Source organism: Urocampus carinirostris, chromosome 3 (genome assembly GCF_059441175.1).
Source record: "Urocampus carinirostris isolate Australia breed hairy pipefish chromosome 3, RoL_Ucar_1.0, whole genome shotgun sequence".
NCBI classification, from domain to species: domain Eukaryota; kingdom Metazoa; phylum Chordata; class Actinopteri; order Syngnathiformes; family Syngnathidae; genus Urocampus; species Urocampus carinirostris.
The window spans coordinates 9,499,660-9,515,704 of record NC_142351.1 but is presented as its reverse complement, the minus strand read 5'-3'; the positions used below and the strand labels follow the sequence as shown (position 1 = coordinate 9,515,704).

Genomic DNA, 16,045 nt, shown 5'->3' with positions numbered 1-16,045 from the left:
AATTTGTTGAGTGTAAAAAATGTAAATTTCTTTTGTATATCTGTAAATAATTTAATTCATGTTTCCTGTGTTTTTTAGCAATAAAGCGTTTCACATAACAAATGTAAATTCTCGTACTACATAGAAGGTAGAGCGCTCGTCTTGGGATCAAGAGATCTCAGTTCGAATCCCGGCTCCTCCTCCGTGTTACATGTCGAAGTGTCCTTGGGTAAGACACTGAACCCCTAATGCCCCCAATAAGCAGGTTAGCGCCTTACATGGCTGCACGGCCGCTATTGGGAAATGTGAAGCACACTGTAAAGCGCTTTGGGAAGTCTTGACTTGAAAAGTGCTATATAAATGCAGATCATTTCATTTCATTTCATTTGTTGCTGCACTGAATTTTTAAATTTTAATTAGCATTTTTTTGCGTTTTTTTCACTTAGTATAAATAAGGTTAAACGTTTAAATGGGGTAAACGTTAAAATGGGAAATTTTACTTCTCATAAAGACTGTTCATCTGCGAATGACACATCTCGAATTCAGATTGGGGCTGAAGGCCTAGGTGCAGTGTTCCCTCTAAGCTGCGCGCGTGCGCAATTGCGCACTGCTCGCACATTCTCGGCGCACAAGAAAATCTAGCCAGAGCACAAAAATGAGGGCTCAAAATTACTAATTAAGAAGCGACTTAAGTCAAAGTTACAGTGCATGAAGGTAAAAAATACACGGGCTCCACTGACGCTGTTTTCTAAATGCGGTATTTTGAAGTCGAACGAAGTTGAGTAAAGTTAGTAGAGTATGTCGAGAACCGGCTCTTCGGCTCGACTCACTAAAAAGGGTCCTAAACGGCTTTTCAGGTTGTTTTTGCTTCTTTAATCCCAAAATGACCAAATATTAAGTAAAATTATGCACAAAATGACTTAAAGGAAGGGGAGAATAGAACAAAAAAGAAAAAAATACCAAAATGAAAAAGTTGTGAAAAGCTGAGAAAAAAAGAAACAAAAGGAACAGAAAAAAAGAAGGAAAAATTTAGAAAAAAGCCAGAAGAAAAGAAGAGAAAGAAATGTAGGACAAAAGTAAATAGAGAACAAAAAGAAAAAAGTAACAGCTCGGAAAAAATAAACAATGAGATATTTTTTAAAAGGAATTTTAAAAAAAAAAAAGTAGAAAAAAAACACCGAAAAAAGAATAAAAAGTTTGTGTTGCATTCAAATAATTTCCAATGATATCAAGTGAATCTTGTTGCCAACATTATACTTCCACTAAAAAATGTGATTAAGTACAGTTCTGTATCTTACAACCGACTCAATAAGCCCCCAAAAATGTTAATGTTATGCGACAAAATATATCAGGAAATAAAAAGAAATGGATATCTTGTGAAAGAATTGTAAGAACAATAATAATAATAATAATAATAATTTCCTTTGTATTGTCATTCTTTGTAACAATGTACACAGAACGAAATGTCGATACACCTGACCCGTTGTAGCGAGCCGATGCAGCCGCAGCCAACAGAGGGCGCCGCCATTATACCAATTAGGTATGACTCGGCCGAGGCGCGAACCAGCGACCTCCCAGTCTCAAAGCGGGCACACTACCATCTATACGCTATAGGCCGTACAACCTTTGCAATAGTATATGAGTCAATTCATTCAAAAGAGAAAAATAATTTTGCAATGTCCGGAAACTCAGCAAAATGTAACTTAATGTCAAGTTTTGGACATGTTTTATAATTAATTATCTTGCCACGCTTTGGATTATGGTGGCTCACTGTTGTTTCAAGCGTTGTTCACCGACTTTGTGTGAACGGTCAGACTTGTGGAAAATTAGAGAGAACATTGCCTAGGTGTGATGTACACAAACTGCCACAGATTAAAACTGAAGCTGTTCGTCAATCAGCTCCATGACAAACTGTTTACAAAGTACGAAAGCAGTACCTGTCCGAGGTTCAGCGTGACGTTGACTTGGTTGAACTCGGTACTACGTGAAAGCGGAGGGCTCTGCCACCATCGCTCAGTGCCATCGATGGCATTTGTGATGGGGTGGGCCCGGTCACTGTCTCCGTGGCGACAGATGTCACAGTACTGCCCCTGGAGGAAGGGCAGAAAAAAACACACATTGGAATATACCGCTGCTGTCGTGTATCAATACTTTTTACAATACTGTATTGTGAATACTTAAAGGTAGAGTGTCTCGTTTGAACTTTAAGTGGAATAGTTTCTCTATTAAGTATGTGTTAAGAATGCCCAACTGAGTTCTAAGAGCCTTTATGATTTTCCACCATGCCTATCTGCTTTTATCTTACAGTACCATGAAAAATTATTTCCCGGCTGATTTCTGTTTTTTGCATATTTATCACCGAAAAAGGTTTCAGATCATAAAACCCATTTCAATATCACACAGAGACAACCCAAGGATATACAAATGCAGTTTTGAATAGTTAATTCTATTTATTTAGGCACAAAGTTTAAGGAGAGTTGTGCCATCTTTGGCAGCGATAACAGAAATCAAACGTTTAAGATAATTGATAAGGAGTCTTTCACATTGCTGTGGAGGAATATTGGAACACTCTTCTTTGCAAAATTGTTTCAAATCTGCCATATTAGAGAGTTTTCTAGCATCTGAATTGGATTTAAATCCAGATATTGACTTGGCCACTCCAGAAACTTTGTTTTGAGCCATTCAGAGGTGAACTTGCTGGTGTGTTTCGTATCGTTGTCCTGCTGCATGATCCAAGAGCACTTGAATTTGAGGGCACCAACTGATAACCGGACATTTTCCTTCAGGATCTTCTGGTAAACACCAGAAATCATTATTCCGTCACCCATAGCATGTTGTCCTAGTCCATAGGCAGCAAAGCAGTCTCAGACCATCATACTGCCCCCACCATTCTTGACTGATGGAATCCTTTTCTTTTTGTCAAATGCTTTGCCATTTTTATGCCAGATCTAACGGGCTACACACCTTCTAAAAAGTTCAATTTTCCACACAGAATGTTTCTCCAAAAGTCTTGAGGATTATCCAGATGCTTTTTGGCCATTGTGAGATGATACTTTGTGTTCTTTTGCAACCGCAGTGGTTTTCGCCTGGGAACACTCCCATGGATGCCATTTTTGATTTGTCTTTCTTATTGTGGAGTCATGAACACCAATATTAACCGAGGCCAGCAAGGCCTGCAGTCCCCTGGATGTTTTTCTAGGTGCATGTAACCTCCTAGATAAGCCCTTGACGCACTCTTGGAGTAGTCTTAGTTGGTCGACCACTGTTCACAGTTTTCTCCATTTGTGGACAATGGATCTGACAGTGGTTCACTGGAGCCCTACAGCCTAGGAAATATTTTGTGACCTTTTCTGCACCAGTAGATTTCAATCCCTTTTTTTCTTATTTCTTCTGGATTTTATGGGGATCGTGGCATGTCAATGGCGTTCTTGAGATTTTGTTGCCTACCAGATTTAATTAAGTCATTTCTTGATTCAACACCGGGGATGGCAATCAATTTTGAATGTGGCCTGTGAAATTAAACTCCGCTTTCCAAAACAGTTACTTTGTGATTTAACAAGGAGGGCAAATACTTTTTCACATGGGCCCAGATATGCTTATTTTTTGTGCCTTAATAAATGGAATCAGCATTTCAAAACGGCATTTTGTATTTCCATGGGTTGTCCCTACGTGATATGAAAATTGGTTCACTGAACTGAAAACTCTGGTGAGAGATAAATAAGCAAAAAAAAAAAACATTTATGAAGGGGGGCAAAAACCTTTTCACGGCACTGTACTTTTATCAGAGGTGCTCGGTTTTCGCAACACATTAGGAAGCAGTAAATGGGAGGGAAGGTTGGGGCGGAGTGTGAGTTCATGCTCATCCTCGTGGTTTTCTGTTTGTGTAGCCTGATATTGGTGAACGGAAGAAAATGACTTTTTCTTAAAGCAGTCCAAACTCCCCTCCAAACCACCCAAAAGATAAAAAAAAAGAATACTTTATTCAAGTGCGTGTAAGAAAGGTACATACTTGAGCTGCAAACGTGACTTTAAGCTAGCTGACATTGGTAGTCAAGTCAAGTCAAGTCATGTTTGTCTGGTTAGCCAGTGTCTGAAATAATGTCTGCCCGGACGCCCGGAGCGTGCATTTTTTACGTGGGGCGTACAACTTAAAAAAACGTCTGCGCCCGGGTGGCCGACAACTTTTTCAAGAAAAAAAAAGTCTTGTTTCCCCTCTCCCCCAAAATAAAACGTTTGCTTTATTCCGATTTCGAAATCTTCGTTCGGTTTGGAAATTTCAGTTCGTTTGGCAATTTGCATACTCGGCAGCCAATCAGAAGCATGCATCGAATACCTTCGTGCTTCCGGACCCTCCGGAGCGTTATAAGGTCGTGCATTTGCATATCATTTTCCAAAGTAGACGCACAGAGGAGACAAGAAAAATGGATAAGTGGTTAGGAATCACGCCAAAACCTCAGCCCCAGAAGAAATATTCAAAAGAAGCTAACAAAATTGATGATGCTACAAAACGTACATTAAAAGAATCGTGGAAAGGGGAGTTCACGTGGCTTGTAGCAGACGACGCAACGCAAACATTGCATGAATGAAGATGAGTAAATACAGGTACATACTGATAGCAGATGGAAAACAGCAATGCCATATACATGCGATGAATGTTATAAGTAGATATATAATAAACTTCATTTTAAAGGGTGGTTTTGTTATATATTCTGATTATCAATACTTAATACTTTGCACAATGGGTTGTTTTGCGATGAGTCGTCTTATTGTGTTTTAAGTTGTGTTGTCCGCTAACTTTTTTTCATGAGTTTCAGACAGTGGTATGGCCCTTATTGGAAGTAGAAAATGATAAGTTCTAACAAAACGTAGACGTAGACGTGTTTGAGAAAACAACTGGAACTTTGCTCAATTTTAAATCAGCGATTGATTTCAGAAAATAAATGCCAACAGTTTTAATTGAGCTTATTTATTAATATGGAAAAGCATATAGCTTGTTTGTTACAAACCAGAGGCATCACATGCAGTGTTCTCGTTTGCCCGCGTCCCTGCGTCTTAGGCGCATCATTTTTGCTGGGGACGCATAGTCTCAAATCAACGTGCGTCCCCGGGACGCAACTTTTTTTGACACAAAATTGCCATTATTACCCGATTACATTTTTTTTAAACAAAGATTTACCGCACTCCAAACTTTTCGTCAGGCAGATCCAGCAGATGTTGTTTTGGTCTTGCAGTTCGAGTTTTTGTCTGCACGCCGATCTCGAGTTGTGTGGTGAAAAGTCCGTGTCTTTTTAGAGAACCGGCTTTTTCGGCTCAACTCATTTAAGAGAGCCGGCTCTCAAACGGCTCACTTGCTTTGATGCATTATGTTATGAATTATTATGTTGTATAAAGAAGTTAAGAAAAAAAGGACGTACCGTAAATTCCGGACTATAAGCCGCTACTTTTTTCCCTAGCTTTCAACCCTGCGGCTTATTGAGTGATGCGGCCAATTTATGTAATTTTTCTAACGGACGCTAGCGGCGCTCAAGTGTTGCTATCATTAACTGCCCTGTCAAAGTTATAATATTATTATTAAAGCTTTGAAAACTCTCTCGGTGTACCGTCTTTCTTTGTAAATATGTATTTGCAACTGTATATTTTTGTAATGTATTTATTTGTATTTATTTTAAGACAAATGTCCCTTGGTGTGAATGAGTGAGTGAGTTGTCTGTCCCCGTGTGCCCTGCGATTGGCTGGCAACCAGTTCAGGGTGTCCCCTGCCCACTGCCCGATGATTGCTGGGATGGGCTCCAGAACCCCCGCGACCCTACTGAGGATAAGCGGTGCAGCTAATGAGATGAGATGAGATGAGACTTATTCTGATATGTTTTGCACAGATGAACGAAAAATGAGGGGCGGAACAAACGCGAGGTGCCGAGTTTAAGTTGGGACCGCTAAAGGTGAGGGACAGACAAGGAAAGAAGAGGGGGTAAAAAGTTGGTTAAAGAAAAAGGAGTTGCGTGAGTAAAAGTGTTCATCTGATACATTTTTCCCACCCTTACCTTTGGAAATATACACTTTTTTCCTTGGATTACTTTCAACGTGACCTGGACTCTGCAGGTCTGCTTTAAACCTTAAGTACCGGTATCATTTTCTGTTCTTTTTGCCGGCTGTGATTTTTGGACTGTGGACTTTGATGAAGGTAGTATGCTCTGGGAATGATGCATTTATTACCTCTTGCCATGATCTTTGATTTTTGCAATCCGGAGATGAGATTTTCAACATTTTCAACATCTTACCTAGTGTTTACTATTCTGTGTACAGTAATGCTAATTGTAATTCACCCTGTTCAATCCTGGAAGGGGGATTACCACATGTGAGGTCCTTTCTCAAGGTTTCTCTTTTCTCCTCACACTGAGGTTTTTGAGTTTTTCCTTGCCCGCATGCTGGTTTGCTAGTTTAAGATCAGGTAATTGTGTAATTTTGTAACTGTAATCCTGTGCAGTCCTTTGAGACATTTTTGTGATTAAGGGCTATATAAATAAATTTGACTTGACTTGACTTGACTAGATGGAATAAGAGCTTGCTCTGTCCACTCCACGCATCGGCCCGCTATTGCAGTACCTCCGGGAACGGTGCATCCGCAATGATCGCAGCAAGGTTTTAGGGCTGGGACCTTAACTTGGCCTTTTAGCTGAGAGTAAGTGTCCCGGCTCCTAGGCTTTGTAGCGTATTATGAACTGACCGATAACGGATAATGGATAATGAATAACGAAGATAGAATAATAACCCTTAAAAACCCCCAAACCCCGAAGGACATTTAGTTTCAATCGCGGGACTTGAAGTCGGGTTTGGGTTAATTTTGTGTTTGCGTTACATATTTAAATGTGGGCGCATGCGGCTTATATACAGGTGCGGCTTGTGTATGTACAAAATCGGTTTTCCTCTTAAAATGTGGTGGGTGCGGCTTATAATCAGGTGCGCTCTATAGTCCGGAATTTACGGTATAAAAGGAGAAAATGTAAAAAAGACAGGTTTGTGGTTATCCCTTTAATCGGTATATTACTAACAATAATTTGATGAAGAAAATGAATTCCTAATTTGATGATTAAAACTGAATGAATATATGGATTTTTATTATATATTTGTCACCGATTTACAATTTCAACCTCGATAACACTCAATTTTGGGGACCCGTAGATCTCTGTTGGGACCCATAGATTTTTGAGCATGCGAGTCCCCTGGGACTCATCACTTTTCAGAGGTCAAATGAACACTGCACATGTTACGCTAATGCAAAGGAAAACAAAAAAGTACTTGAAACACAGTAAGTGAATGCCGGAATTACGACACGATGGTCTTTCATTGAAAAGATAAGCCTCTCCCCCACCTGATAGAACCAGCAGCACCAGCATTGGCTGCAAGGATCCAACAGGGAAAATCTGGCCAAATCAGGAGCGAGCATGAACAAACGCACTTGAAATGGCCAACACGGGTCATTCACCAGAGGAATGTTGGGGAGGAGGCAGGAAGCTCGTCGGCTTTCATCATTAACCCATCATGAATAAGCAGAAGCCGTCACCTTTTCACAACGAGCACATGCACGGTGTTAAGTAGTCCAAATACACACCTGAATTGTTTTAATCTACATAAAATATAAAATAGCACAGTGCCGTTAAAACTTATTTGCCCCCTTCCTGATTTCTGTGTTTTTTGCATGTTTATCACTCACAAAGGTTTCAGATCAAAGCAAGTTTTAATATCACTCAAAGACAATCCCAAGGAAGTACAGAAAGTAGTTCTGTAATGTCTCATCTCATCAGCTGCACCGCTTATCCTCAGTAGGGTCGCGGGGGTGCTGGAGCCCATCCCAGCAATCATCGGGCAGTGGGCAGGGGACACCTTGAACTGGTTGCCAGCCAATCGCAGGGCACACGGGGACAGACAACTCACTCGCTCATTCACACCTAGGGACAATTTGGACCGGGCAATTCACCTGAAATGCATGTCTTTGGTATGTGGGAGGAAACCGGAGTGCCCGGAGGAAACCCACGCAAGCACGGGGAGAACATACAAACTCCGCACAGGAAGTCTGGAGCTGGATTTGAACCCACGCAGGAGGTTCCCAAGACATAAACTGTGCCGCACATGCGCTAACCACTGCGCTGCCGTGCTGCCCAGTTCTGTTATGTCAATTCGATTAATTAAGGCACAGAAAAATCAAAAATCTGGCCCTGTGAAAAAGCGATTGCCCCCTGAATCTAATAGTGAGTTGGGCAACCTTTGGCACCAATAAGAGAAATAAAACTTATGATAATTGGTAATGAGTCTTTCACAACGCTGTGGAGGAATTTTGACCCATTCTTCTTTGCAAAATTGTTTCAAATCCACCACAATAGGGGGTTTTCAAACAGAAACTGCCTGTTTAAGGTCAAACTACAGCATCTCAATTGGATTTAAATCTTGACTTCAATTTGGCCACTTGAGAACCTATATTTATTTTTTTCTTTGAGTCATTCAGAGGTGGACTTGCTGGTGTGTTTGGGATCATTGGCCTGGTGCATGATCCACAGCGTTTGAGGGCATGAACTGATGGCGGGATGTTCTCCTTCAGGGTCTACTGGTAAACAATGTAATTCATCCATTCGTCAACTACAGCAAGTTGTCCTGGTCCAGAGGCAGTCAAGCAGCCCCAGACCATCACACTGCCACTACCATGCTTTACTGTTGGCATCCTGTTGGCCACCTTTGGCACCAATAAGAGAAATAAAACTTACGATAATTGGTAATAAGTCTTACACAACGCTGTGGAGGAATTTTGACCCATTCTTCTTTGCAATATCTACCACAATGGCGGGTTTTCAAACAGAAACTGCCCGTTTAAGGTCACACCACAGCATCTCAATTGGATTTAAATCTAGACTTCAATTTGGCCACTTGAGAACCTTCATTTGTTTTTCTTTGAGCCATTCAGAGGTGGAATTGCTGGTGTGTTTCGGATCATTGGCCTGGTGCATGATCCAAGAGCGTTTGAGTTTGAGGGCACAAACTGATGGCCGGATGTTCTCCTTCAGGGTCTACTGGTAAACAATGTAATTCATCCATTCGTATACTACAGCAATATGTCCTGGTTCTGAGGCAGCAAAGCAGCCCCAGACCAACATACTGCCACTACCATGCTTAACTGTTGGCATCCTGTTATTTTTATCAAATGTTTTCCCATTTTTACGCCAGATGTAACAGGTTGCACACCTTCCAAAAAGTTCAATTATTCGACTCATCTTTCCAAAAAATGTTTCTTCAGAAGCCTTGAGGATAATCAAGATGCTTTTTGGCAAAACAGACGACTTTTGGTGTTCTTTTGTGACAGCAGTGGTTTTCGGCTGGGAATAATACCATGCATGTAGAAGTAAGATCAGGCCTAAAATAGTCAGCCCAACTCGACCTGAGTCACGGGTATTCAATTCTGAACCTGCCCAAACCTGACGGATTAACTTGATTTGATAACCAAGCTCGAAATAAACCCAGAGCTTTAATTTATAAATAAACACGAAGCTTTACTCCGGCTGTACGTACGAACTGTGCGTTTCAGATGAACGACGCAGCCCGGGGTTTACTTAAGAACGAAGTGAGCATCTCTGCAACGTGCAGCGGACGAAAGTGAAACTGAACAAAACGGTAAAGTAAAACAAGAAAAAAACATCGGCAGATTGCAAGCTGCAAATAGTGAAAGATTTGGCGAAAAAGTAGAAAGTAAGTTGGTAAAGCTTGTAAGCTATTTACAAGAAGCAGACATCTGACATGAGGGAGGTGGAAAGAGGAAGCAGCGCGTCTGTTACCTCAACACCGGGGTGGAAAATGTATTTGGATTTAGTGATTTGGAGTTAAACTGATAGTTTGGTAAGTATTTATCTGAATAATGACTTGAATAACAGTGAGTGCATGCTGTGTAGATTTTCCATGAAGGGGGGAAAAAAAACAGCGAGAGAAGCCCGGCACGACTTGTTGATTGACATTTTATGCCCAAGCCTGTACGAGTCAGGGCCCAAGATCTTACCTCTAAATAGGAGTCACTACATAATACACACTGTCCCTTTAAAGCAGGTGTAAGGAGCATATGGCTTGCGATCCAGATATGGCTCTTTTTAGGAGTACCTCTGGTTTGGATAGAAAATGGGGACAAGCTACCGGGATTTCACGACCATAAAAGTCTCAGATTTTCCTGAAATTGTGTGATGTAAAGTGGCACACTACAGAGTTCAAAGCTCAATTCTGATTTTTAGGTAAAATCCGATGTTTTTGTGAGATGGTTCACATTTCCAACTCGATGAGACATTTTTTTGCCATCTCTCGTGTGAACGCCCCCCGTATCCCGATTCACAGACGAGTACACGCGTCGTCACATGCGAATGCATTGTTTACTGAAGTACTCATGGATGCCTACGCCATAGCGTATCTAGCAATTTGAAAGTTGTTGTGCTACCGGAAGCTGAACAGAGTTGTACCCCATCCATCCATTATCTGCACCGCTTATCCTCAGTAGGGTCGCGGGGGTGCTGGAGCCCATCCCAGCTATCTTTGGGCAGTGGGCACCCTGAACTGGTTTACCGAAAATTAGAATTCAATCCAAAATCTCACATTCCCTCCATTTGTCACGGTTGCCATGGCACCCAATTTGCCGCGCCCGTGTGTGTCACGGTTCCCATGGTGCCCAATTGACCTTGTCCGTGTGGCGCCAGCTGCAGCTCGTCGAGAGATTGGCTCAGCGCTCTCTTGCTTCCTTTGTCAGCCCGTCAATCGAACTTCCGCCCCACAAGACGTGGGTTCTGACTCGGTCCCGTTTTCCTGTTGGAATTTCCAGTCCGGTATTGTTTCCGTTTATTTTTGTCCTGTTTAATTTCGGGTTCCAGTTTTGTTTCGTCATTTTTTGTCCTGTTTGTTATTTTCTACAGTTTTTGTTCCCTTCTAGTTTCTCCTGTTTATTTTCAATATCTTGATTCGTTATCTAGCTTGTCTGTCCTGTCCTGTCCAGTATCGACCCCATCTGTCCGGTATCAACTCGGGCTATTGGAATCGATCTCGTCGGTCTCTGGCTTCCTGTCTTTTCACGCCTGACCGGCAGCCTAACGTGCATGACTCCCCCATTTCTCGTAAAATAAAAGGCTTGAGTGAGAACGTCACGCGTTTGGGTCCTGATCCTGTTCTGGTTCTTGACACCAATGAATGCTGTCTGTGATTTCTTTTGCGATGATGCGTTGATTTGTACGCTACATGGAGGAATATGGAAAACGAAAAGCCACGAAAGAATTAAAGATTAATGATTCGAAGGTTCGCAAATGGAGAAAGCTGAAGAACAATCCCCGTCAAGTTTTACCTGTGTTTTTCACTTTGTTATCAATATTTAAGACATTTTATGATGAAAACCCACAGAACAAACTAGTGGTGTGACCAGACATGAGTCAGCACTGATGCAAGGTAAACATAACCAACAGCGCATCCAGCAGAAGCTTAAAAAAAAGACTTAATTATTTAAAACAATAGACAGCCAGCTCCCTGCCAGACGCTATTTTCTTTCTTGTGATTGGTCGATATAAATTTTTCCATGGATTCTGTGTTGTTGACTTTAAATTTGTTTAGTATTTAAAGGGTGAGTGAGAGCACTAATCTTAAATAGAAGGGAAGCCAATCTGTCAACCAGCCAAAGCTGGCGCCACACGGGCTGGGCCAATTGGGCGCCATGGCAACCGTGACATGCACTGAAACGTCAATATTTTGAATTGACGTTATTTTGTTTCATAGCTGAAGGTAAATACATATAGAATAGAATAGAATAGAATAGAATAGAATATACCTTTATTGTCATTGTTACAAAATGGGTTAACATATTGTGACAACGAAATTGGGCATGACACTCCAGTTTTACATATTCACAGTGAGGTATGAGCCAAGAAGATAAAGGAACAGAGAAGATAAGGTTATAAAACAAGGGGGATAAGGCTATAGTTATCATTGACATGGTATTTACACAAGAAATGTCGGCATGTGGGATGTTACATACAGTGTTGTCGTGATACCGTTGGTATCGTAAGGGTATATACCTCTCATTTGCAGTATTTGATGACATTTTTACAGAATAACACTGCTCGCACCTTGTTTTGAAAACATCATTTACAACAAAAATGTCAAAAGGATCCTCAACGATGTTAAGTACAGGGTTGAAACACCTATTTTAAGGACAAATTCAAAAACTTTTTATAGGAATTTCAAAGCCAATTTTTCAATTTCTCAAGTAACATTCAAAGAAATTATCTGGCGGGAATCCCATATTCTGCAGTTTCACAAATGTGGCAGCGATTTACATATGCATTTTTCAATCTTGCAGGTGCAATAATCAAGATATGTGATTTTTAGTTTCTGAGTATATTTATTTTTTGGACAAATCTCTTTCTGTATAGGTGTTGGGTAAAAATGACTATAATAATACAGACGCTCCGCTACTTACGACCGTTCGACTTACAATTTTATTTATTTTAAAAGGAAAGTGGAATAAGAAAGCTTAATGCGGTTGAGAAAAGGGTTGGCTCGCTTTTTTTTTTTTTGCCACTTTTTACCACTAAGGAGGAAGTCGCCTAACTCTTGAAGCCCATCTTCCAAAAGTAAGTTCAACTAAATTTTATTTATCTTTATAGAGCATATTATTTTATGAAATGTTTATTTTTGAGTACAAAACAATAAAGGTTAAGTATACAAGCCTTAAAGGAGGAAGTCGCCTTACTGTTGAAGCTAATCTTCCAAAAGTAAGTTAAACTCAACTTTATTTATCTTTATAGAGCATATCATTTTGTGAAATGTTTATTTTCTTTTTAGTACAAAACAATACAGGTTACTTATACAAGCCTTAAAGGAGGAAGTCGCCTTACTGTTGAAGCTAATCTTCCAAAAGTAAGTTAAACTCAACTTTATGTATCTTTATAGAGCATATTATTTTGTGAAATGTTTATTTTTGAGTACAAAACAATACAGGTTAAGTATACAAGCCTTAAAGGAGGAAGTCGCCTTACTGTTGAAGCTAATCTTCCAAAAGTAAGTTGAGTTTAACTTTATTTATCTTTATAGAGCATATTATTTTATGAAATGTTTATTTTTTTTTAGTACAAAACAATACTGGTTACATATACAAGCCTTAAAGGAGGAAGTCGCCTTACTGTTGAAGCTTATCTTCCAAAAGTAAGTTAAACTCAACTTTATTTATCTTTATAGAGCATATTATTTCATGAAAGTTTAATTTTTAGTACAAAACAATACACGTTACTTATACATACTTATATAAAGCTACATTTCAGACAAAATATAGCACTGAAGCAACTTACGAACAAATTCAACTTACGAACGATCGTCCGGTACCTATTTTCGAAAGTAGGGCAGCGTCTGTACAATAATAAGCTTTTTTATTTTAACAATGACTACCGGCAAGCGACGCATGACCTTCATTTCGTTTCTCCTTGTTTTTTATTTTTCTTTGTTGCCGTTTGGAGGCCAGGTTCGCACAGGTATTCACCAAATTGCGAATGAGGCATAAACAAACAAAGCAGATTCGCCCCCTTTTCTGGAAATTTGGTTTACGCTGCTCTTGTATTGTTTAACCATATTAGCGCATATTATTAACACTTTTATTTCCCATGATTCTGATTTCTACTGGTGCCCTTGATGCAGTTATGTGCGTTTGCGGGGGCTACGGCCCTGCTGGTGAGGTCCGATTCTTGTCTATTCCAATTTTGAAGTAACGGAAATAGTTAGCTACCTTAGTAACTAGTTACTTTTACTATAGAGCAGGCATGTCACGCGAATAATGAAAATGTTATAGAACTGTTATAGGAAAATTCTCCCAAGTCGGTAACACCGCTAAGCATACCTGTCAACCTGTACGTTTTTGCGGTACAAAGTACGTTTATTATGCATTTTGAGACGTGTACGACATACAAGAAAGAAGAGATCTGTACGAAAAAACGTAAATATGTCAATTACAGGTACCATCCGGTATACACCGACTTAACACCAAACGGCAAATCAATCGGGTCAAAAGAGTTCGCCGCGGTAGCCTCTATCTCTGTATCATTTTTTTTCGTTGCAAACGAAGCGAGCGGTTTGATGTAGTGAAAGGAAATCCGTCTCTTTTTAGAGAACCGGCTTTTTCGGCTCAACTCATTAAAGAGAGCCGGCTCTCAAACAGCTCACTTGCTTTGATGCATTATATTACGAATTATGATGTTGTATAAAGAAGTTAAAAAAAAGGAAGTATAAAAGGAGAAAATGAAAAAAGACAGGTTTGTGGTTATCCCTTTAATCAGTGTATTACCAACAATAATTGAATGCAGAAAATCAATTCATAATTCATAATTTGAATAAGAAAATGTATTATTCTACTTAATTCTATTTGCATGTATTTTTTCCTTCTACATTGAACGTCCAAGCGACTTCATTTTTGAACTTTTTTTTATAATAAACCTCATTCATATCGAGCAACTCAGTGTCTCTCAACCAGGATTGGGTAGGATTACTTTAACTGGATTACTTTCAATTACTTTTGGATTACTCCAATCCCAAACATGCTAATAAAAGACAAAAGAAACTAAATATGAATCAAATTACTAAATTTTAAATACATGGAACGGCAAAAATGATGTCGGCAAGCTGTTTGGATTGATTTTCATTTTGTTTCTGTCGCATTTGATGTTCGTTTTGCCGGAGATCAAAGAGATCAAAGCCAGGAGAGAAAGCTTACCACGTGCTGTGAGTCATCATTTGATTCATATTTAGTTTCTTTTGTCTTTTATGAGAATATTTGGGTATTGGAGTAATCCAAAAGTCATTGAAAGTAATCCAGTTAAAGTAACCCTACCTAACCCTGCTCACAACGAAATGTTAATTTACAATATAAATGATATAACGAGCCCTGCGATTGGCTGGCAACCAGTTCAGGGTGTCCCCTGCCCACTGCTTGCTGGGATGGGCTTCAGCATCCCCGCGACCCTACTGAGGATAAGTGGCGTAGCTAATGAGATGAGATGAGATGATATAACGAAACACATGTACAAAATAACATGTTAAACAACATAAATAAACACGTTCGAGAAAAAAATGGTGTAAGGTTATTTTGTATTTTGTAAGGGAAAATACGACAGTTTGTAAGCGAGGTTAACAGGTATGAATTCTTGTCTATTCCAATTTTGAAGTAACGGAAATAGTTAGCTACCTTAGTAACTAGTTACTTTTACTATAGAGCAGGAATGTCACGCGAATAATGACAATGTTCTATAACTGTTATAGGAAAATTCACACCGCTAAGAGTCGGCCTCACCTGGATGGTTTGCCCGGGGTCTCCGGACACCGGTCCGCCGACAAGCTTGCAATAGAGATCCGCCACGCTCTTCCCGGCCTCGTCCTCCCCGCAGGTGGCCGTGGCGGTGATTTTGGTGCCCTCGGCCAGGTTAAAATAAGGCGGATGGAGGCTGAAGCCGTTCACGCCGCCGGGGCCCTCGTCCGGTGGGGACGCCGGAAGCGGGTCGGCGAGCACCAGGGCCAAAACCAAGGGCAGTGTAGCGAAGCGCGCGAAGGGCGCCATTTTTGAGAAAATCACCTGCGCCGCAAAGTTAAAGGACTGAGCGGGAAGGTTTCCTTAAACTGCCGCCGGGGGGGCTGGAAACTCACCGGGCGTGACTTTAAGGGGTCCGGCGTGTCCTCCTGCTTCTCTACCGATGCCGAAAAAGTGAGCCTCCTACTTGGTCACGTTACCTGCACACTCAATGGAGGGAGGGATACGGACCGTGTGAGGGGTGGATGATACTGGGAATGTTGGTATCGGTCCGATCCCTGTCGATACAGGGTAGTATCGACCGATACCGAGTCGATACTCTTTTTCTTATCTTATCCAAATCCATTGACTTGAGCTAGAGCAGGGGAGTAGGTGTACATTGCACGGTCTGCCAATGGAATAATGACACCAGCGCTGTGGAAAACATCTCTATACACGAGTAGTGGGCGATACTGGGATTTTTAGTATCAATCCGATCCCAGAACATACATGGAA

General features: G+C 40.6%; 1 protein-coding gene across 1 annotated transcript in view; it reads right to left on the bottom strand.

Annotated features, from left to right (window-relative positions):
* Nucleotides 1–15,718, bottom strand: part of lama5 (laminin, alpha 5) — a 159,593-nt gene extending 143,875 nt beyond the window's left edge. The window contains exons 1-3 of the mRNA XM_088330583.1: nt 15,667–15,718; nt 15,317–15,595; nt 1,917–2,069 (exon numbers count right to left, since the gene is read on the bottom strand). Of these exons, the coding sequence (XP_088186709.1) occupies nt 1,917–2,069; nt 15,317–15,580 (417 nt within the window). The 5' untranslated portion in view covers nt 15,581–15,595; nt 15,667–15,718. The remainder of the gene's footprint in view (nt 1–1,916; nt 2,070–15,316; nt 15,596–15,666) is intronic.
* Between the last annotated feature and the right edge of the window lie 327 nt (nt 15,719–16,045).